The 23,547-nt window shown below is 37.8% G+C and overlaps 1 protein-coding gene across 6 annotated transcripts in view; it reads right to left on the reverse strand.

The window, feature by feature from the left end:
* Nucleotides 1–23,547, reverse strand: part of LOC129775006 (uncharacterized) — an 81,051-nt gene that overhangs the window by 40,692 nt on the left and 16,812 nt on the right. For 5 of the 6 annotated variants that reach the window (XM_055779159.1, XM_055779160.1, XM_055779155.1 and 2 more), the window contains 2 exons: nt 10,298–10,441; nt 130–341 (listed from right to left, as the gene is read on the reverse strand). In XM_055779159.1, the coding sequence (XP_055635134.1) occupies nt 130–341; nt 10,298–10,441 (356 nt within the window). Of the gene's footprint in view, nt 1–129; nt 342–10,297; nt 10,442–15,310; nt 15,660–16,457; nt 16,535–23,547 lie in introns of those variants that run through there. The other variant, XM_055779158.1, reaches the window with a different exon arrangement.

Raw genomic sequence — 23,547 nt, forward strand, 5'->3', positions numbered from 1 at the left:
TATGAAAAATCTGGAATCAATTGCAGGCTCATGGCATTATGTGGAATAAACTTAACCAAACATCTATCAGAGAATTGATTAGGTGACTGAACATATGCGCGTTAGTGCTTATAACCGAGTTCTACTTACAGTTTAAAACTTTCTCATCTTCCACCTGAATGAAATGTCGCGAGAACTTCTTCTGCCAGGAACTGCTGAATTCTTTTTTCTTTTTTTCTTTCTCTGGCTTCTCAAGCTTGTCACTGTTGTCATGTTTGATGGTTGATTTCAACGGATGAGGGCTAGAACTTCTTATTGTTGGTGCAACCGCCAGTGGAGAAGACGTTAGAGATTTTAAAGATCTGCAAAAACAAGACAAAAACAGTCAGAAGATAATCCACCAAATTTAAGCTATGACTATTTCTACTTCACTACAAACTAGTTCATTGTTTCAACCGCGATATGATATGTCAACAAGATCATTTCTCGAAATGTGAACTTCAAGTTGATGTCATTTTCCCACACTTCAATTACCATACGTGATTGTTATGATGATTGCAAATTGCACGTTTCTGTTTAGCGGTTATTTATCGATTAAGGGCAAGGTGTGACATTTCCCAGCGGTTGACGAGGAAATGCAGCCGATGGAAGGTCGTGTAATCGATGTTATTGATTTATATCGCACGGAGCTAGGCTCCGCAGTGAATAATTGCGAAGATTCTGCAAGACGACTCCTCTTTTCATTAGACGTCAGACATCTTTTTTTTCAAACTGATGTGAAATGTGGCCACTTGTCGATAATTAATAATAATTGTATTAATATTCGTTATCAGTATTATCACTTTAAGTCATTTGATAGACAAATAACGACCTTGTTCAGCGAGAGTAAACATACGACGGTTGTAAAACAATGAATGTTTATCATTTGGTATGTTTCCAGTTGTAATGTATATAGTTTCAAATCTAAATATTGTTTGATGAAAAAGTAAACCACTTACCCATAGTAATAAGCACTGTGATATCGTCTAAAAACAACACCACTTTCATTATCGATTTCCGATGGAACATCAGGCGTTGAATATGCCGGCGACAGCGGCATTTTCGGTTTTATAATTTTGATCTTCGAGTGAAGTAATTAGTCTTGTACCACTAACAATAATCATTTGAATTCGAAGCAATAATTACAGCTCGAGGCAGCGTATCACTTCAAACATAGAGTATTCTGTAAATGCGTTTTGAGTATCCCAGAATGACGATGGTGTTTTCTATATCAATACTAGCTAACCAGGCAAACGTTGTTCTGCCAAATAAATTATTTCTAGTGAATATTTTGGGTGTTGAATAAAACACACTAATGTATTGTAAGTGTGTTTGAATATTTTAACGATCTTTAAAATAAATCGAATGTGACCGATAAAAAAAACGAATTAAATGATTTGAACGAAAGGTTATATGATGTTTCTTGGTGTATTTCATTAACGTAACTGACATGTTTGATCTCTTAAAAGCTAAACGTCAACTGAAAAAAGTAACATAAGTTTGTCGTAAAGTAGAAAAAATGAAATATATAAAATCAATATTTATTGATGTCTCCTTGTTAGAAAATACGTGCATGTGATTTTCAACATTGCTTAGTTTATAACAGCTTGGTCTCGTTCATAAATTGGAAAACAGCAATACGCCAGCTAACTTCAATGGAGCTGATTAATCGGCCTGTTTGGAATCGCGTTATATTATCGTTGTCATTCAATCGAGGAGTATTCACATCAGTAATCTAAGTTTGAAACACAGCCATATTGCTTCCTTTATTCATGGATGTTTTTATTACTCTTTACCGATTTGTAGAACTCAATATTCATATATGCATATGAGTGATCGAATTTTACAATTCGATCGAAATCGACTTTTACACTCTTAAATTCGTTCGCCTTGTCGCGAAACAATGGTCAAAATAAGTCATCCGTATTTGTGGTTCAATTTACTCTCTATCTGATCGGCATAATTCCGGAAATAATTATAAATTGTTGAAATTTGAATGAAAATTATTATTCGATTTCGTTTGGATGCTAAATTTGTTTTGAATGTGTTTGAATGCTAAATTTTGCGTGTTTATTCCACCCGAAAAACCATTACTATTTTTGCTTCATAGAAATGGAACATGGAGACCAATGTTGTTTACGTCGAATTGCGTGGCAAGGTTGTCACATTTGCTCAACTCGATTGGACTTGAGCTAGAACAGAATGCAAAATTGCACTTTTTCCATTCAACAGAATACAACCAACAATATGTGGGGACGAATACGATCGAACTTCATTTTGTGTTTGAACACACGCGCAATGTCATGACAATGCATTGCGCTTTGGCCTGGCTATAACTAAAGCTGTGTCGGCGTTGCTCATGATAGTGTCTCGCAAGTGAATGTATTATTCCTCGCACCGCTTTTGTTGATTGTGTAGTAAGAATTCCAGTCGTTCAATCTCTACCTTCGCGTATATGTTGACCATAAGTTGTTGGCACAGCTTACGATATCTTGAATTGGCGTTTCTTGACCATGTCAAATCACCATATGATAAACATAAAAATCCTTCGAGCGCGCATTCTTTTCTCGCAAGTGAATGTATTATTCCTCGCACCGCTTTTGTTGATTGTGTAGTAAGAATTCCAGTCGTTCAATCTCTACCTTCGCGTATATGTCGACCATAAGTTGTTGGCACAGCTTACGATATCTTGAATTGGCGTTTCTTGACCATGTCAAATCACCATATGATAAACATAAAAATCCTTCGAGCGCGCCCTCTTTTTTTTTCGTCGCATGTTCATAAATATTAAATCAAAATGAGAAATGATGTTCATAATGAATTAAGTATCTGTGACGGGGTCTCGTTGGTCTAATCTTTATGCAAGAGATTTTTCGTTAAAGAAACCCTCCTGACTTGCACTGTAGTCACGCGTATTCTTGAGCTTGCCACTCCAGAATACATTCAAAGCGTATTGTTCGTCATAGAAATCTCAACTATTTACTAATAAAAATGACGCAAGTAGTACTACGTTGAGAAGGCAAACCTTGGGAACGTTAGTGCCATTGAAGAAGAACATAGCGAGGGTCGTATGAACGGTGTGTGTCAACGATGAATTCCAGATTATTGTTTTTTCTTCGCATTGAATTTCTCGTGTCACCGTGCTATCATGATACCAGCAGCGCATGTGCTTTGGATCTACACACGTGCTCTCCTGCTGATGTTTTATCAGGGTTGATGACAATAGCGTGATTGTCATTTTGTAATCCGAGCAAATGTGATTTGAAGAATTTCGATAACTCATTGTGCTCATTCAAAAAGGCTTCCAGATCGTCGGAGAGTCTCCCTGCTTTAGATGAATTGATGTTACTTGTGTATTTGTAGATGGATGTTCAATGAAGCGGGCGTTACGCCATCAGTCATTGAACAACTTAAATAAATTCGTTCTGTTGAAAAAACGAACAACGGTTAAATTATTAGAATATTTTTGACACAAAAATAATAGAATCGCAATTGAAAATAGGGAATTGGGGTCAAAATTTAAGGTTATATGTATGGTATGAAGTCAAATTTTTGAAAAAAAATATCCAGATCTTTTTTCTGCATAGAGCCACCCTATTCGTTTACATCGCTCAACCCGAAAAAATATTCGCTTTGAAAGCTATTGAAACCATTGGAAACCAATGACACGCGTCGTTGACCCAACTAAGAATATCTATCACAGGCATTTGTGTCCGTTTTTTTCTATTAACGCACAGCTCAAACGAATCCATTGCAAGGTTCCTGTCGATCATAAGTAAACGAAAAATATCCTGTAGGAGTCAACCAAAATGTCCAACTCCTGTATTAAAGTAATTAGTGTCGGGATTTAGACGAGGACTGTGTATGAACTCTGCGGGACCAGTGATCAAGTGGATAATACCGATTATCCGTTCTACTGCACACCCTCGTGCTCACAATGGTGATGATCGCAAGAAAATGATCGTCGATATAATGACCACACAACAGAAAGTCCTGTCCGAGCCGGCAATGTCCCGAAAAATTTGAACGGCAGCCACAGGAAACCAGCTCTTTGAAGATTTCGATGTGACAGCGTGTTTTATGGATGGGTTCAACTACTCCAACTTCTTTTGTGGCCAAGCCGGAAAGCAATAAATCAATAACGCTCGATAATCTTACGAGAAGGCAACGATCAACGCAATCAACCCGTTCATGCGCTCGACGAAACAAACCGTTTCCAAGCCTACACTGTAACCTCCACAACGATAGCAACATTGGTATACATGGCAGAGACCTTATTAGGAGATCGAATCGTTCCATTCTCATCTTCTGAAGGACTGAGTGAACTCGTGATAGGAACACACAGCTTCCAAAAATCCCAGTCGTTGTGCTACTCGCCTGTTTTGACGGAAAGTATGCGAATTTTGAACCCATGTAATCGGCGATTTCAATGTCGTTTTTTTAAAACGACGCATGGATAAAGAAAGATGTGCTAGACTTCCTGGAAGATGTCGATTTGATTTAGAACGCCAGGAAGCGTGTCTAGGGTCTTCTGATTTAGTCGGACGAGAGCGTATGGCATCTTGAAATTAGTTGAGCAAATCGATTCGCTATAGAAAGCTGTGACGAGTAGCGGAATCCGATGCTTGGGGAACGAATACTGTATCGTAAAGATTAAAATCAGACGTTCAATGACACCTGTGGAATCATGTCCCGAAAAACAGATGATTATCCTTAAGGAATTCTTCCCGAAATCCAGGAAAGAAAGAAAAATTTATCGAATGTGTGCATGGTCCCCACGAAGAACTCGAAGCAATGACGAATAGCTTTAGAATAAAAGCGACCGGTCTAGATAGAATCCCTAACATAGCGTTGAACGATTTATCTCACGATTTATCACAAATGCAATTTGGTTTGCAAAAATCGAAGTCTACTGAGGATGCTATCCGGATAGTGGTCGGAAAAGTCTGTTCAAACAAAAACGCTTGCAATAACCAGGCCAGAGGTCATCGTTAAGTCACGCTGAATAAAGTTCAATTTTAAGAAACTACTTTTTTTCTAGCACTAAACCAGCTAAGTAGGACGCTCAAGAGAAACGGCCAAGGCTTTTATTTATGAGGTATGGCGAAAGCACCCACAGAGAAGTGACCCATACCTTTAAAATGGATGATCTTACAAGGTTTACGCCAATTCACGTCTGCGTCTAGGCGTACTTATCCGGATTGTGGATGATATAAGCAGGTGTCGCTATGTCCACTTACGGAGAAGACAACTTACCGAATCCGGAGGAATTCGGAAATACACTGCATCTCAGAAGCTCACTAGGATCCGCCACTCCGATATCAAGACGGAGCTGAGAAACGAGTTCTTGAGTTGAGTGAACTGTGCTGAGTTAAGAAGTGTTATAATTCTGCGAAAACAACACACCGAAAGTGTGTAAACATAGTGAACATAACGATACATTCAACGCATGCCAAAAGATCTTCAACTATGTCAGCGGAATAGAAGACTTCGGGATGAACGAAGAGACCTTCAGAAACAGAATAAGGAACATAAGATGAAACGGTAAATGAATAGTACACATGGCGTAGAGCTTGATGAAGATGTCTACAAAACTGTCACACGGCTCTAACCTAGGGCCTACGTTGTGGAATATAATGAAAAACAGCACACTAATGCTGAAGCTGTCCAAAGGCGTAGAGAACGTTTGATTTGCAAATTTGATGGTTGCGGACTTCGTTTGAACAGTAGTAGGGAACGTTCGAAGAAGTGATATGTTGGCAACTGAGGGTTCAACATCATTGAAATTTAGATGCAGAGAGTGATACATACCACAATATCACTTCAAAAAAACGGAACGGATGGTGGTTCATTACGGTAGTGTGCTCCGTCGGAGTGCTACCGCTGAACAGATCACAGCGCCGAAAAGTGAATTGGCAGTATAATCCTGATGTCGTCTATAGACGACGCTCGTATACACAGGTCCTCGCGCGGATGTCGCCAATAGACAACGCTCGTAGCGAAAGGGTTAAACTCAGAGCACATGCTGGAGTATGTACAGTAGAATCGTGCAGACATTCACAACATTCACATCAACATCATTAACCTTTAACTAATTAACGTCATTAACCTCTAACCATTAACTTTCAACTCGCGCCATTAACCTTCAACTCGCGCATAGGTCTGACAGACCGAGCATCAATGAGGTGGCTGATTAAATGAATATAAAGACTGAATGAAGTTAAAGAGAAAATATTTTCTAGAGTTTTGTTCATTCAATTATATCTTTTTCTTTGAATAAATACCAATAACGCCTAAAAATACACAATAGCAATATCACAGAGACGCGCACAGTCCAGAATACACAAATTACGATTTTTCGCGAGTATAGGAGTATTAAAAACAAAAGGGACAAAAAGTGTCTTTTGGCTAGTGTATCGTCGCAGATATTTACCTATGGAGACCCAGCCTGGATTGCTTCCGTGAAGATTTATGAGAGATCTAAAAAAGTTAAACTGTTGTTGTTCGGGCTTATGACCTAGCGAGTCGTAAGTGAGTTCGTAATCGTATGTATGTACTCATTGACATCATTCTGATCAGGGCTCGCCAGGTGAGCTAGATTATTTTGTATCGTACACGAAAATTATTCACAAATGGTCGGTGTTCAGTCAGACAGAACTTAGTAACATAATTATGATTTCGAGTAAATCGAACTCAAAGTTTGAAACTGTGTAGTTTTAGTAGCTTCCAAATATTCTCCCCAATTGTTTTTCTATAGCTCTTAGTTATTCTTTAGCAAGGTCATATAATGATATTATGACAAAAAATAGCCTCTTTAAGGTCAATCAATGTTTTACGACTGGCTATGTGTTAAACCAAGTACAAAAACATAGTATTTAGATACTTGGTCCACTATGAATGAACTATGATACGATAAAATGATATCATTTATTCAGTAGAATCTCCTCTACTAAACCTTTGAAATAAAACAAACGGGTTTTATAGTATTTTACTTACCAAACATAATCGATTAGTATGTATTTCAGAAACACTGACAAATTTGTGAATTCTGCTGATATAAATCGTTTTTATGCATATTTTTTCACAAAATTCAACTCGGAGACAAAGTGAACTGAAATTTTGTTTTAAATTCCTCCCAAACTGCAATTCCTCTCAAACGTGCCTGAATTGAAGAGAGCCGTTATAGCGAAATGCCGTATAACGAGTGGCCGTATAGCGAGGTATGGGTGTACATAAGAGGGCAACTATCCAAATCACAATTTCAGAATCACAGCCATTCCATGTCAAGCCGATATAGTGGTTCTCAGATTTTGTAGTTTTGTTTCTCATCGCAAAATATTTGATCCATATTTTTTTATTTTTCCATTAAGCTGTCCATTTCAATTTTAAGGTGGTCCGAAAAATGAAATTTTGAACTGAAATTATTTCTGATGATTTCAAATTAAGATGAAAAAAAATAATGAATACCAGGGAATACGTCTTCTAAGCATGGAAATAATATCAAGTGATAATTTTTATTCTAACTTTAACCATTTAACCCTTTGCGGCCGTATTAATTTGGACATTTGTGTCATACTGGACGAAATTATTTTCACTTGAAACATAAGTTGTACACGGGCCCGTTTGCAACGATCGATCCGTTGAACCCAATTTTCGACTACTCGGCCACCCATTTCGAACGGAATGTTGCGAATTTCATGTTGGATGTTGTCTCTGAGCTTTGCTAAAGTTGCTGGCTAGTTGGCTTTTTTTGTATTACAGTGACATTCAATACTCTTCGACTGATTCGGTTCTTTTACTTCCATTTTTGGAAAAATGTCATGAGAATTGCGAGAATTGAATTCGTGACATTTAGCGTGAGAGGTACGAATGTTACTACTACGTCATCGCCTCCATAGTTGATTGGCCAGTGACTTGACATAGCCCCATGAAAAGAATGCGATGGCGTCAAATCGCATGAATGAGGCGTCCAATCGACAGGTCCATTCCTCGAAATACCACGTTCATCCAACTTACTTTTACTTTTCAATAAATCCATTGTAACGTGCGCTGTGGCATCGTCTTGTTGAAACCATATATCATATGTGTTAAGATCTGCCAATTCTGGCCAAAAATAGTCTTCCAACATATCGCGATAGTGCTCTCCAACGACGGTAACGTGACGGTCGTTCTCATCGACGAAGAAATACGGCCCAATCACTCCTCCGGCATGAAACCATGGTGAAAATCACACCAAATAGTTTTTTTTTGCGGATGCAATGGTGTTTCATGAAGCACATGTGAAATTTTCTATTAAACCTTTCCTCAAGCATTGATGGCAACATTTGTTTGAACTGAGTATCGTTACCTATTATTCATAGGAGCACCGTTTTGATTCGTGAACAAGTTCACCAGACATTAAGATTCGTTCAGAAAAATTGTGAGCTAATACATTGTTGAATAAAGTATAAAATCAGTATCGTTCCTTGCTGAGAGCAGACATACGACTTCAAAGGATTAAAAATGTCTTCGCGCCTGCTTATCTGATAGAGAATAAATTGCTTCACAAATACAGATGAAATATTTTGACGTTTGTTTTGCGTCAAGGCAAGGTAGTAACAAGTTGACCAGACTTGGATCTCGAATAGATTGCAGAATGCAAAAGTTGATCTCATTCGTATAATTTTTCATGTGGAATCGTATGTAGGTCAGATTTTTCGTATTATTTTCTATAAATGGTTACGATCACGCACGGGATCGAAATTTCATAATTTTTTTCAACGTGTTCTGATGGTACTGATCGTATTTATTTTTGACCCAAAACAAGATTAGGAAATATTTAGTTCTTACTTGTTTATAACATTAACACTGTTGATTATTGAGGAATGACAAACAGAGTTGTATTTGTACCAAATTTTATATGTCAAAAAATGTCAAATATTTGACCTCCGGTCAAGCGGTGTACGACCACCTTAAGCCATTTGTCGTTGCTTCACTAGCAACATTTGAAACTACTAGTACATTGTTCAGTGTTTGTAACATGATTACGCAGACCAACGAAATTATTGAATAATGTGGACCTGTAGTATCACTAACACGTTCGGAGTAAAGTGACAACACGGGTGTTTTTAAAACTTCGTCAAGTAAACATTCTTAATGTAGGGTCACATGCATCGGATGACTTCACTGTGCTATACACGATTTGTCATAACAAACAACTAGCATCTAATTTGTTTGAATGATCCGCGATAATTACACGCTTGAAAAATTTACCGGTTGCTATAAACGAAAGAATTGAACTAGAAATCAAACTTCATTTCGAACATCCGAGCCAATGTCGAAACGGAAATGCTTCAGTGAGTTTCTGCCTACCGATAAGATAAAGCTTATCAACAGTGGCGTAAATCATCAACATTTTTTTCCTATAAAACATAGTACAAGCGATTACAAAACTGACTAGAACTAACATTTAACCGGCCTACAAAGCGACTGAGCGAATCTTGAAGAGTGCACACCTGTGAAATTTATTCGATCAGTTATTTGTTATCTACGAATTTATTACTTTGTCAGTTCGAGACGATATCGGCCACACATCGGCACAATATGAAAAAAGTATCAACCATTGCATTGCAAAGTTTGGTTCTTCGTTTGCACAATTGTCTTTGAAAGCAACATTTCAATATGCGTTTACTTCCTAGACACCCATCATGTAAACGGATGATGTCAAGCCAAACCCATGGAACACTAATTATATTCATGCGAACTGTGTTCGTGCGAAGTCAAGCGAACCTCTAAACGGCGATTATCTTATGGGATTTTTAGGTGGGTTCGATGTAGGTTTGAATTCATTAAAGCATGAGAGTGAAGCACGAATATGAATGAATAATTTTGAACATGCAAAATTGTGCAATCTAGTAAAATTAAACAGACTTTAATGTCGCGAATCGATCTTCGATTTCCGATTGTAGATGAACTGTATTTTCCGAATTATTCATTCAATTGCAGTAATTTCATAGTAGCTTTCATTGATGGTAGGGTAGAATTTCAATGATGATTTCCATTATTACTGACTCGCACCTGTAAGATGTATCTTTGAGTGCGCCACTCAAAATACAATCAAGATGTTTTGTGTTGCATCGAATTCTTAACTGAGTAATAGATAATAACACGTATTTCCCCAAAAATAATATGTGTTCAGAAGACCGTTAATGCATTTTAAGGAAAACACTCTGTAGCGCCTAGCACGTCCAAAACTTAAAGGGTTGTTCCAAAATAAATTATTACAGTGAAAAATACTTACTTTTGTTCACTCTTCCCTGATGTGTTGTGAACGGGACTATGTGACAATATACTGTTATTTTGGCCTTGCACATCAGTATTTAACGGCTCTATGGTCGCCGAGATCGGCAGCGATCGGAATCCTAAACCAACGTTACTGGCGGATCTGCAATGGACATAAAAACAATATATTAATATACAGGGTTTTCCATTTCGGGCTTCCGAAAGTATACAGCCCTGCGCTGACAACCGTTTGACATAGCTGTCAACCAAAGCGTCATATCGTTAGTTGAATGTCTGCCATTTTACAATATGGATCGTTTTAGCATCGCACAACGTGTTAATTTTTTTAAATTATACTATAAAAATGATGAAAAACCGGCAAATGTTTTTCGAGCATTACGGACGGATTTTGGTCGTCTAGACGGCCTACAGAGCACACAATCGCTAATGTAGTGCGTAAATTCGAACAAACTGGATCCGTAGCGGATATTGTGAAACCTGTGCATCATCGTAATGTGCGTTCGGCCGAAAATATTGCTGCTGTTGCTGCCAGTGTGGAGGATGACCCGAATGTTTCGATTCCTCGGCGTGCTCAGCAATTGGGCTTGTCAAACACATCATTGTGACGAATTTTGCATTTGGACTTGCACCTACATCCATATAAAGTCCAACTGGTACAAAAATTAGAGCGTGGTGACCATGGAATGCGTCGGGCATACGTGGATTGGGTGAACGAACAACAGCAGCAAAATGCTGAATTTTCGCATCAAATTTTCTTCAGCGATGAAGCACATTTCGAGCTCGGTGGCTATGTGAACACCCAAAATTTCCGTATATGGAGCTCAGAAAATCCACACGTGATTCTTGAGAGGCCATTGCATCCGCCAAAAGTCACTGTTTGGTGCGCATTATGGTCTGGTGGAGTCATCGGGCCGTATTTCTTTGAAAATGAGGACGGCGAGACGGTAACTGTGAATGGTGAGCGCTATGGCCGCATGTTAACCGATTTTTTTTTGCCACAAATTGAAGATATGGATACGGATGACATGTGGTTTAAGCAGGACGGCGCCACGTGCCACCAACACGACCGAATATGGCCATATTGCGAACGAAATTTGAGGGACGCATAATTTCGCGTTTTGGTGATGCCAATTGGCCGTCCAGATCATGCGATTTGAACCCGCTAGACTTTTTTTTGTGGGGTTATGCGAAAGACCGTGTCTATGAAAACTCTCCGCAAACTCTTGAACATTTGAAAGACAACATTCGTGAAGTTATTACCGAGATACCGCCCCATATGTGCCGAAAAGTCATCGAAAATTACCTGTTTCGGATCAAGGTGTGCGAGGAAGCCCTAGGTGGACATTTGAATGATGTTGTATTTTACACATAATGGCATAAACCAAACTTTAATTTGAAATAAAAAAAAAATCGAAATTCGAATTCTAAGTGTGTTTTATTTCAATTTACTTTCGAAATTTAAAAAAAAGCCGTATTGAAGGTGGCCGTACAATGTTTGTTTGGAGGTCAAATGTTTGAAACTTTTCGACAGATAAAGTTTGCTTTGAATTTGGTACAAATACTATTTAGTTTGGTAACTATCAACAGTGGCAAATAACTTAGCTGCAAACACATTCCCAGCTGTAGTTGACGATGTGGAAGATAGGTCAGGACCTCATCTATCGAATTCTATAACAAACTATAACAAACAAACTAAAAATGTAATGTGTTAAAAAGTAATTTTGGGAGTAGCGAGTTATGCAATAATGCTAATGAATCCGGACGGCTTTTTAATTCGGACACTTTTTCGTTGTATTCAATATCATACCAAAACCATACCATCTTTTCCATGCTGAATTAATGTGACTGATATTTACTATTAGGTGTACCGGTAAGTTTCTTCGGTTTTACAACAGATGACGAAACTTGATTATTATTCCAGTGAATCAAATTGGAAAGCTACTGTCATTGCGCGTCTTTTTCAATATATGTCAAAAAGTTGAAACGTAAACAACATAGTTTTTTTTGCCACTTCGAATATGTCGAATTTCGTACCAACGAGAGTGTTTTTGCGGGGAGTGTTACTTCATTACTTCAATATGAAGACATAAGCTGCGGAAAGTCATCGCATTTTGGTGGATGTTTATGGTGACCATGTTTCAACTGAGCGAACGTGTACGACGTGGTTTGCACGGTTTAATAGTGGTAATTTTTACTTAGAAGACGGCCTTGCACGGCCTTCCGGACCGCCAAAACAGTTTGAAGATGAAGAATTTCAGATTTTACTCAATCAAGATCGGTCACAAACGCAACAAGAACTTGCAGATATACTTGGAATAGCTCAGCAAACCACGATAAGTATTCTCATTTTTACTCCAGAATCATTGATATTAGAAAATACTACTCAAGTCAAGTAAGACGGACACTCAACTGAAGTGAAAGATGAATATTTTGTTTTGAAAACAATTTGATTATCTCGTCTTAGGAGTTAGCAGTACCATCTCAGATAGCAGTGAAACGTTGTGTGTATAAAGACATAAGTCATTTAAGCAACTTTCCATGCTTGAAATCATCAAAAAAATGAGACTACTTTTTGAAAAGGGGGAAAAAAATCTTTATTTTTTACAAAAAATTATAACTCAAAACTAGGATACCTGCAGAATTCTGGTCAAAAGATAAAATGTAGGAAATTGTTTAAATTTTCATTAAAAATGCCAATAAATTTCGCTGAAAAAAATTATTTTTAAAATTTAAACTCATTTTTCTGAAAAACCTATTTTTTCTTAAATTGTTAAAAAAAATTATGTGAATATCCCTTACAATTTCCAACAAGTCATCCATGCATCGGAAGATGGACAATTGAAAAGCAGGGAAAAAGTTTTTCTAACAACTTCTCCATGTTTTCTTTGAAAAAAATGCAACTAATTCTTTTTTTGTTAAAAGTCAAGAAAGCGATATAGTGTATATAGTACAAAGATTTAGAAAGTTTTAGACGAAGACGACAACTTTCTATCTTTCATTGTTTCTGGAATATAAGACAACAACAACTTTTTAATGTTGTTATTTGATAAATGACTATTGATGTTCAATTTGTAACATTTTTATGTATAAATTATCGCGATTTACATGCTCTGCTACCTTTTTACTACTTATGAACGCGTCAAGAACATGTCAAACGCGAGATTTTATAAATATAAATTCTCCATAAAAAACTAGAAGTGGGTTATATCTTTGATATAACCGCAAGGTTGACGTAGGACTAACGTTGACTTAGTGATCAAGAAGTAACAAGCATATAAATTTTAGACGTTTCATCTTTCGAATAAAGTGTTTATCATACCACTTCGTTTAGCCGGAAAAGAATTATTAAAGTTCAAAGGGGGGATCGATTCCTCCTCGGAAATACCCAGCACAAATAGTACCCACTCCCCAAGCCCCGACGATTGGAATCGTCGCTGATCCGGAGCAGGATTGTTAACGCTTGAGAAGGAATGGATTCCTCCTCAGAATAACACAGCGAAAATAAGACCCCCTTCCCAACAATATTTTGCAATGCCAATTTCCCCTGGCTCCATGGTTTTGGAGTCTGTGTTAGGGAAACATTCCGATTTCCAGAAACGCAAGCGAGTACAAAAGTAACCGCAGCTCGTATCTATTTTGCTATGCCAATTTCCTCTGGCTCCATGGTTTTAAAGTCTGTGTTAGGGAAACATTTCGATTTCCAGATACGCAAGCGAGTACAAAAGTATCCACTGCTTACATCTATTTTGCAATGCCGATTTCCCCTGGTTCCATGGTTTTAAAGTCTATGTTAGGGAAATGTCCATCCATTCTAGCGCTCGTACCTCAATCGTTGCGCAATTATGACTGAGTGGATTTCCGAGCGGAACTCGCTTATATATCGATTGGTGTGATTTCAATAGCCTGTTTTGAAAGGAATTTTTAGGGCTATTGAAACAAATTTTTTGATCAAAAAGTAATAAGCATATAACGAGTAGACATTTTATCTTTCGAAGGAAGTGTTTATCATACTATTTCGTTTAGTTGTTTAGGAGCTATTAACGTTCAAAATCTCGTTCTCCGGCGTAACGCTTTCATTTTCGAAAGTTTGATTTTACACCCCAGTATAGAAATGAAAGACGTAGTCCTACGTCAAAATGCCTTATATTCCAGAAACTATAAAAGATGACGTCTTCCGTAAAGGAAATCGGGGTTCTCAAAAAAAAAGATGCTCAAATTCTTAGAAATGCATGAAACGCCGAGATTTACGGTTACCTCGAAAAAAAATTTCTTCAAATATCGACTTTTCAGACGAAAAAACGACCAAGAACCAAAAAGTAAATTCTGGACCAGAACAAATTTCTCGAGATAACAGACATTTGGCATCAATTTTTTTTATGAAAACCCCGATTTCCATTACTCCCCCTTGAATGATTTTTTTCTGTGACAATAGTAAGTAAAGTCCGTATGAGCTAATATTTTCCAAGAAGACAGTAGATCTCGACGTTTCGTGCAATTTGAAGACATTTGGCATCAATTTTTTTTTCGAAAACCCCAATTTTCTTTAGTCCCCCGTAGGGTGATTTTTCGTTTACAAAAAACTCAAACTTTGACGGCTGTGCGACACTAGTAAATGAAGTCCGAATTAGCTAATATTTTGCATAGCGTAGTTTTTAGTGGGAATTAACTTTTTTTTTAATCAAGTAATCAAGTCCGTTTGAAAATTCGAAGGTTTTTTCCCCATATATCCATTGGCACTTCAGTGTCCATCTTTCCTGAAAGCTGAGGAAGGCTTAGTGACTAGCGACGAACAATATCGTTTCCGATTACCTTGATAAAGGAGTTATTAAGTTAGTTCACGAAAAAACAGCAAGAATGTATTTGAAGTACCCAGTCACTTTGATTAAATAAAGATTCTGATTAGAGTATAAGCAAACCTATGATCATTTATCCATTACGCTGAATTGAAACAAGTATTGCTGGACGACTAATCGTTCTCTTACTTTTAAAGGTCAACCGAAAACATAAATACCTAGATTTCCGCAACTTTCCCCACTTGTTGTTGACACTGTTGTCAAGTTTTTGGTCCATTGGTCCATTTGAGCAACCACCACCTTCACTGGTGACGACTCCAGAGATTCCTTGCACAAGGTACAGCATGGCGCGCAGTGGTGTTTTACGAGTATCACAACGAAGCTTTACGTTGTTTCTGTGTGTAATTTCGTTTTTCTAACGACATCGATGTATAACCAACTAGCAGCGTTTATGTCGAGGAAAGCATCGCAAAACCATGCAGTTTTTTAATACGGTCATCATTAACTCTGTGCTTTTAGTTTGCAGTTCACTTCAAACACACACACACTGAATTTGTCGGACTCAACCTGTTGAGATGATTTGGACCTCTGGCACTTTTTAAGGGGATTTAGAAATCGTTTCCCTCATCATAACATAGCCCATATGTTAGCAATAGGAATGTTAAAATGAAAACACGAAACGAGTAACGTTACACACACTGGGGTTCTTTGAACCGTTCAACTAACAAACGAACATTTCAGATATTTTTTTCACCCGAAGAAATTAAACACACCATTGTGGCGTTACAATCGAGAACGTACAATTGAATCACGATTGCGGAAAGCCTGGAAGTGCATGCTTCATCGAATTATTCCACGATTTGAATGAGGGCGCAAAAATTCTCTCGACACTGAAAATGCTCCATTTTCACAGTTAGATCATTTGTACTCAAAAGCATGATAACAACTCATAACTATTCGTATTCTAACGACGGTACCATGTAAGTGGAACAGTTTCCAAGTGTTTCATCCAATTTTGTGCTGATTGTGCAAAATTTACATGGCTTCAACTGCATCACACAGCGCAGACTTTTTGCCTCTGACCATTTCTGCACAACCAAGGTATCGTACCGTGCTAACTGATTATTGCGAAAACATTTTCAAAACGATATGCACTTAATGTGAATCGAATTCTATAGTGTATATGAAAACAAACAGCTTTGATAATTTTCGGTCATGCGAGATTGGTAACGCATGACTATTCAACTGATTCGACAACTATTCAACGCATGGTAACGCATTAAACTATTTTAAGCCGTTATTTCAACTGTAACTTTTGGCAACAGTAATACTTTACGCCGAACCGAATACTAGATTACAACTAACATTATACGCGAGATGGGCAAACGGATAACGGTGGTCTGCCGACCAGTTCATTTTTTCGTGATCCGACTGAACACACTTCTAACCAGAGTACTGACAACTAGCGGCTTATTGCCAAGATCAACAGCCCAGCGGTTCCGAGCTCACGGTGCTCTAACAAATACATAAACGCTGAAGCCAGCCAGCCGGTCGGTCTACAGCCAGCAGGTTTCATGTTGCTATGCATTGGTGGTGCGCTCTTTCGTTCCATTCTACATATACATTTCACCTCGAACTCTCTTTTTCTCCGGCCCGAGAAGATGATAGGGTTTGTAAACCCAACTCATGTCGGGTCAGAAGCACGTGCAAGCACAAGGAAATTGTAAGCGGTGTTCATTATTTTTGACGTAGTCTAACCGGAAGATATAGGGGGTGAAATGGAAATCTAGGCACTGAACAAGTAGGATAAAATGCAAGATTTGGAACGCTTATAACTCGAGCATTTCTCAATAGATCGCAAAGGTTTTTGCATCAATTGATAGGAAATATATCTACGCATCTATCATAACGAATAACATTTCATTTTTCTTGAAATAAATAATTGAATAATTGTGAAATATCAAGCGTTGTCAAAATGCACTATGTGCCCATTTTTGATTGGTCCATTTTGTGCTCCTCAAATCGTACCGACCAAAACGGGCAACCAGAGCAGTAGCGAAATAGAATGAAGCACGATTGGGAAAGAAAAAGAAAAAAATGAACGAAACATTGGTCGCAGTCTCACACATGCGTAATTCTCGAGCCAGCCAGTCAGCTTAAAAATCCCCGCTCCGCTGCCGTAACGATCATTCTCATTCAAACCGTACACCACATCGGTTCGCATCACAACACAACAACAAACCAACCCAAGCAGCCATGTCTGGACATGGTAAAGGAGGAAAAGTGAAGGGAAAGGCAAAATCCCGCTCGAACCGTGTTTAGTTTCGGCCGCCGAAGTGATCGAGTTAGCTGGCAAAGCTGCTCGTGACGATAAGAAAACCCGCATTCGGAACAGAACACATTCGGTTCGATGGACATCAAGAAAACAGGCAGTTGCAGCGAGTGGCGAGTGGCAAACGCAATCGCAAAACGGCATCAGGTAGCAGAAGAAAAAAGTTTGTTCTTTATACAAACTGCTATGGTGGCAAATCCAGAACAAGGCGGCATCGAGGGCATTCGAAATGGTTTTTTTCGAAACCACGAGTACTAAGTTGTCTAAATTGGAACCATTCCATAAAACAAGGCGCTTTTCAGGGTCATTAAACCTTCCAAAAAAGAGTTTACGAAATACAGTTCAATGCTTTCTAAAACATTATCCAAAATAATAATAAAACACAAATTGATTTTTTCATAATTTGTTTGCCAGGATCTGATGAGTATGTGAATTTGGCAGTTGTTCTGAGCTTATTGATAGTTGGGGACTTTCCTGATTATTCAATTTTCACCAATTCTTAAATTGTTTCCAGATTGAAAGTACAGCAATTTACAATTAGTTCGACAGTTACCTAATTGGACGGACATGTAATGCGACTTATTTAGTTGGACATTTTTGTAAACATAGAGATCCAAATTATGACCCCACATTGAAAGTCGACACTGTACCACTGTCATCGCAAATGTTCAATTACAGGTTAAAATCGCCTCCAATGCGACACTAAGTGGCGCTTTGACACGTCGCATTGAATGTGATTTACTGTACAACATGTCACAAAGCTGGATGGGATGAAATTTTCCAACTGTGAAAGCTGGCAAAGTGGCAAACGCAATCGCTAAACAGAAAGGTTTAGCCGAACAAGATGGGGATATCGAGTGATAACAAAACAATAAACTCTTTAGATTGAAGATAATTTTTTGATCCTGAAAAGGACCCTTTTTAGCCTGCATGTGAATCCAACGAGCGAACAAATCGTAATGAATGTATTTTTTTGCCATCGCTCCCTTTTAACGCTCATTCGTTCGTCTCGTTGGACTCGCCCCTCTGGCTGAGTCTGCCGATTTGTCTCTATTCTGTGAGTGTGTACCGCTAGAGTATAAAACACGCGGACCCCAAAAAAATATCTTATTTTCTTTCAAACCGTAAACCCGTGTGATTGTACGGCATCGGCATCGTGGACGTAACAAAGGAGGACAAGTTAAGGGAAAGGCAAAGTCTCACTCGAACCGTGCAGGTCTACAGTTCCCTGTTGGTCGCATTCACTGATTGCTCCGCAAGGGTAACTAGGCCGAACGGATTGGTGCCGGAGCACCAATATACCTAGCAGCGATTATAAAGTTTCGGCCGTCGGAGTGCTCGAGTTGGCTTGCAAAGCTGCTCACGACAATCAGAAAACCCGCATCAAGAACAGAGCAGCTTCGGTTCGGCGCTCATCAAGGCAACAATTAGTTTCAGTGAGTGGCAAAGTGTTTCTCCGGCACGTCGCATTAAATGTAATTTACTGAACAACATGTACAAGCTGGATAGGAAGAAATTTTCCAACTGTGAAAGCTGTGGCGAGTGGCAAACGCAATAGCTAAACAGGAAGGTTTAACCGAACAAGATGGGAATATCGAGTGATAACAAAAACACAACACTAAAGGTTCTTTTCAGAACCATCAACATGTTCATAAAGAGTAAACAGTAAACTAATCCATTTTTCAGGTAGATAGGTAGGTATTCACGTAGGAGAAGAAAATAAAACAATATATTTAAAATATATATTTAACAAAAGCTGTTCCCTTTGTATAGTCCTACGTCACTCCGGTTATGTCCCCGACATTACCCACCCGTCTTTTTCATCCCAAAACATGCCAATAAATTACCCTAATTATGTGTAGTTCCTCTCTGTAGTGTGATGTTTACAACCTATCAATTCGCGTTGATAGCATTGAGCTTCGAGTGCTGCCATTGTGAAGCGAAAAAGATGATCAATTTTTAAGTGGAAAAAATACACTTTCAAGACGAAAAATGTGAATGGAAATTAACTTTTCCTTATCTATTTATTTATTTATTTATTTATTTATTCTTTTTCGTCAAACAAATGTAGACTACATACTTATATATTAATGTTACAATGTTTTCTTAAGTTAAATATTATTCCTACGGTACATGTTTCTTTTTAGCTGTTTTTTATTCATTGTTGTGTCAATTAATTCGCGGTGCTGACTGTAAATACGCATCATGCGATTGATAGGAGCGTTGTTTGCATAATTTGTTCTGGATGTTTTGGTTAGAAACAAATTGCGTGCTCTGAGTTGACGCCCAGGTACATAGAAATTTAATTTTTCTAGTAATTCAGCTGATTGTAGTCGTTGCGAAATTATATCATTAACAAAAGACAAAAGACGAATATGTATTCTATGGTTGGGTTACATACCACGTGGACAGAAAATGCACGACTTTTGACACCGTGGACTAGCGTGGGCATTGATTATACCCCTCTTAACACTCCTATACTCGCGCATTGGTCTGTCAGACCGAGAAATCAATAATTCGTCCATTTCTCAGAAAATATCAACACTACGACTTTGCGATTCTCTCTAGCTTCGTTATTCGTCGTTCGTCATCGTTTAGCGTATCGCATGTGTTGGTACAAAGGGGACGTGTGCCACTTCTTTAACACTTTCGGTCTGACACACCGACGCGAGTATAGGAGTAACTTTTTTGGACAAGTGACTTTTTTCATATATTAGAATATTATTGAATGAAATGAATAGAATAATGTTAGTGGCGTGGAATATTTGTTGAATATAATGCATAAGATCATGACAGGACTATTCTTAATTGATTTCAGTCCCTTCTGTAACTGAATTGAACGGATCCATATGGTAACTATTCGTCGTTAGATTCATATGTTCAAAAGCAAAATATTAATGTTTGACTTTCGTATCGTTATTCGCTAAATATAATAGTCATACATATACACACTTGTGAAAGAATTTCACTTGTGGAAGAATTGTAAACAGTGAACACAGACAACAGAGACAAAAAATATTAGAAATATGCAAACTTTATATTCCAGAACCTTTATCATCTGGTAATTATCTAGAAGGTCGTTATACATTCTTCTCTCGATAAAAGACCCGATAAACACGCAAAAACTGCAAGAAATGTAAAAAATATGTTTGTTTCGAGCATGCAATTATGCTATGTTCTGATTCTTACTCCAATGAAACCACAATCGATTAATACGTTTTTATGTTATTTTATAGCTCTTTATACTTCAATGAATTATATTCAGTTGCTTACTTTTAATTAATAACAGTGAAAAATTCGAATTTCGTTATTTGTGTTGGAGTATCAAAAATTACTCTGTTTTGAGGAGGCTGAATTAGATGACTATTAAAACATAATAAAGACGAAGAAAACATATTTTTTAGAGTTTTTTCATAAAAATAATACCCTCTTCTTGAAATAAACGCTAATGAAGCCTGAAAAATATACAATGGCAACATTACAGAGAAGTTAAATTTTCGGTCTGTGACACCGTGCGCGAGTATACGTGTTATGATTTTTCACGCGAGTACAAGAGGGTTAAACAATTATTCGTTAAAAAAAACAAAGTAGGCAGCAGGCTCAGGTTTCTAGTGATCTAGTTCATCAATCCATAAAGACCTTGCTCATTGTAAAATATTATCGATCACAGGAAAGGCAGCTTCTTCTTCACTCTCAGTTTTTGATTCACCTTTTTTCAATTTTTTTCAGCCATAGTATCTCTTGAATCAACTGAAAACTTTGTTAAAAATATAAAATGAAATTGGCTTTTTAGAAGACAGTTATTTTCTGTTCTTTGATTCTTTCACTAAAATTGCTTGGAAGATATTTCTATCGCTTCACATTTTCTTCGCTTCTATATTTGGATTGCTTTGATTTTCCCCAATGAAATCTATATCTGAATTTGGAACAGTTTACTATACGATATATTCATTCACAAACTTTCGAACTCTTTTAAACAACATCCGATGTGCTGACTGAAGAACAAATGATGAAAATCATGTACGCTCTCTCACTCTTAGTTCCTCTCAGATCGTAAGAATAAGGTAGAATCAAACTTAGTCGAGTTATTTGTGACATTTACAATTATTTAGTATAAAATAATGATCCAGTCAAAAAAAAAGGTATCGGAAAACTTGTCACGTTTTTATAAAACAGTTTCAACGTTAATAACCATTTTTGCTACGAACGGATTTTGATGATTTGCATACCAACCAAATCAACAATTAACTTAAATTTGTTCGATATTCTATACATTACAATTCCCTACGAATTATTCTGTTTTTAGCTCAGCTAGCGTGAGGACAATGGTCTTTCCTAATGTATATAACACACATAGCGGTTTCGCTCAATACAAAGTCCAAGAACAAAGCCATTTCAAGAGGTCAATTGTGTTGGATCCGGAATATAACGCGCACAGAGGTTCAATTTTCCGCACCTAAAATTGAAGGATGGGAGGCATCGCGTCGATTTTCATTCCGTCTAGTGTGCCGAAATGTGGAATAATGGTGCTAATGCAAAAAATATATGTGACTGAGTGTAATTGGAATTACTTAGATATTTCAAATTCAAATTTCCCGTTTCTGCAGAACACAAAACTAATCTGGCTAGTATCTGTTATCTGTAAGGAAACCAGTTCAAACAATGATCCTGTAGTATCATCGTGATTAACGATTTCAACGTTGATCTTTCTTCATATTTTTTGAGAAATAGAAGCATATTAAAAAAAGCCACAAATTGTTGTACGATTTCCATTTCCGCAAAAGTTATCCATTTTTGGGAGTAATCGGGACATAAAAACGATGCGGCTTTTGTATCAGGAGCGAAAGCTGAATTGAAACCTGCGCCTTAGGGGACTGAACAGTTCCTGTTTATTCATTTGTCCAACCATTTAATTTTGCATATAAGGTTATTTTTTTATGAAATATTCATCCAATATGGCTACATGGACATTGTCTATACCCTGGTCCTGATCCCCTGTAGATTATTAGTTGGGTTTATCAACTTCTCCGACGTCCAAAAGCAATAGCTCAACCACCGGTCGCCTGCCGAACTCTCCGAACACATCCTGGGAAAACCTGCTCCACGCATTCTCCTCTCCATTGGTTCCTTCTTGAACCATTAACGACCAGTACCAAATCTCCCACCTCTGTTTTTCGTCTCTTCGAACCATATATACACTGAAGTCGCTTTTTACGCGGTTTTATTTTACGCGGTTTTTGGAATTTACGCGATTTATTTTTACGCGGATTTCGGAATTTACACAGATTTCGGAATAAACCGCGTGAATTCCGAAAGGCGGATTAAGGCGGATTTCGATATTTACGCGGTTTTTTTTCCGCAGCACGTATCAACCGCGTACAAATTCAATGTGTTAATTGATGTGACTTTTCATGAAATAAGTTTGTATTGTATCACTGATTAGTAGCTGAGAAATAAAAGGAGATACAGATATAATGATTGCAGCATACAAAAAAAATCAGTTAATCAATTGTTAAAGTATGCATTTTTTTTAAAGCATTTTTAATTAATAATTCACTATTTGTTACATTTTTATACGGATTTTCAAATTCACCCGGTTTATTTTTACGTGAATTTTGGAATTTACGCGGTTTTATTTTACGCTGATTTTGGAATTTACGTTGATTTTGGAATTTGCGCGGTTTTCTTTTACGCGGTTTTTGTCTACGCCGCACATATCCCCCGCGTAAAAAGCGACTCCAGTGTATTCGAGTTTTAACTGGAAGGTATTCCTTTACCCACCTTCGTCAGAACTCTTCGGTGATGTACTGAGCGAGTTATCAGAAACTCTGTAGCATGGAACGGATCTATGGGTTCAATTTGAATACCAGAAGAGCTACCCAGCAAAAAATGATTGGGATTCAGTATCTCTGGGTCTGCATCTTCCAGTGGTATGTACGTTAGGGACCTAGAATTTATCATGGCCTCAGCATCGTATCAAACAGTCTCCGGATCTTCGGATCTGTGAGGAGCATCAAAAATTGTGCCAACTTTTACGGAACGGACAAGTCGCTCCTATGATCCTCCTATATGAAGACTAGCAGGGGGACTGAATTTCCAGCTGGTTTGCGAACTAGTGAACGT

Source organism: Toxorhynchites rutilus, chromosome 3, assembly GCF_029784135.1.
Source record: "Toxorhynchites rutilus septentrionalis strain SRP chromosome 3, ASM2978413v1, whole genome shotgun sequence".
Classification (NCBI taxonomy): Eukaryota; Metazoa; Arthropoda; class Insecta; order Diptera; family Culicidae; genus Toxorhynchites; species Toxorhynchites rutilus.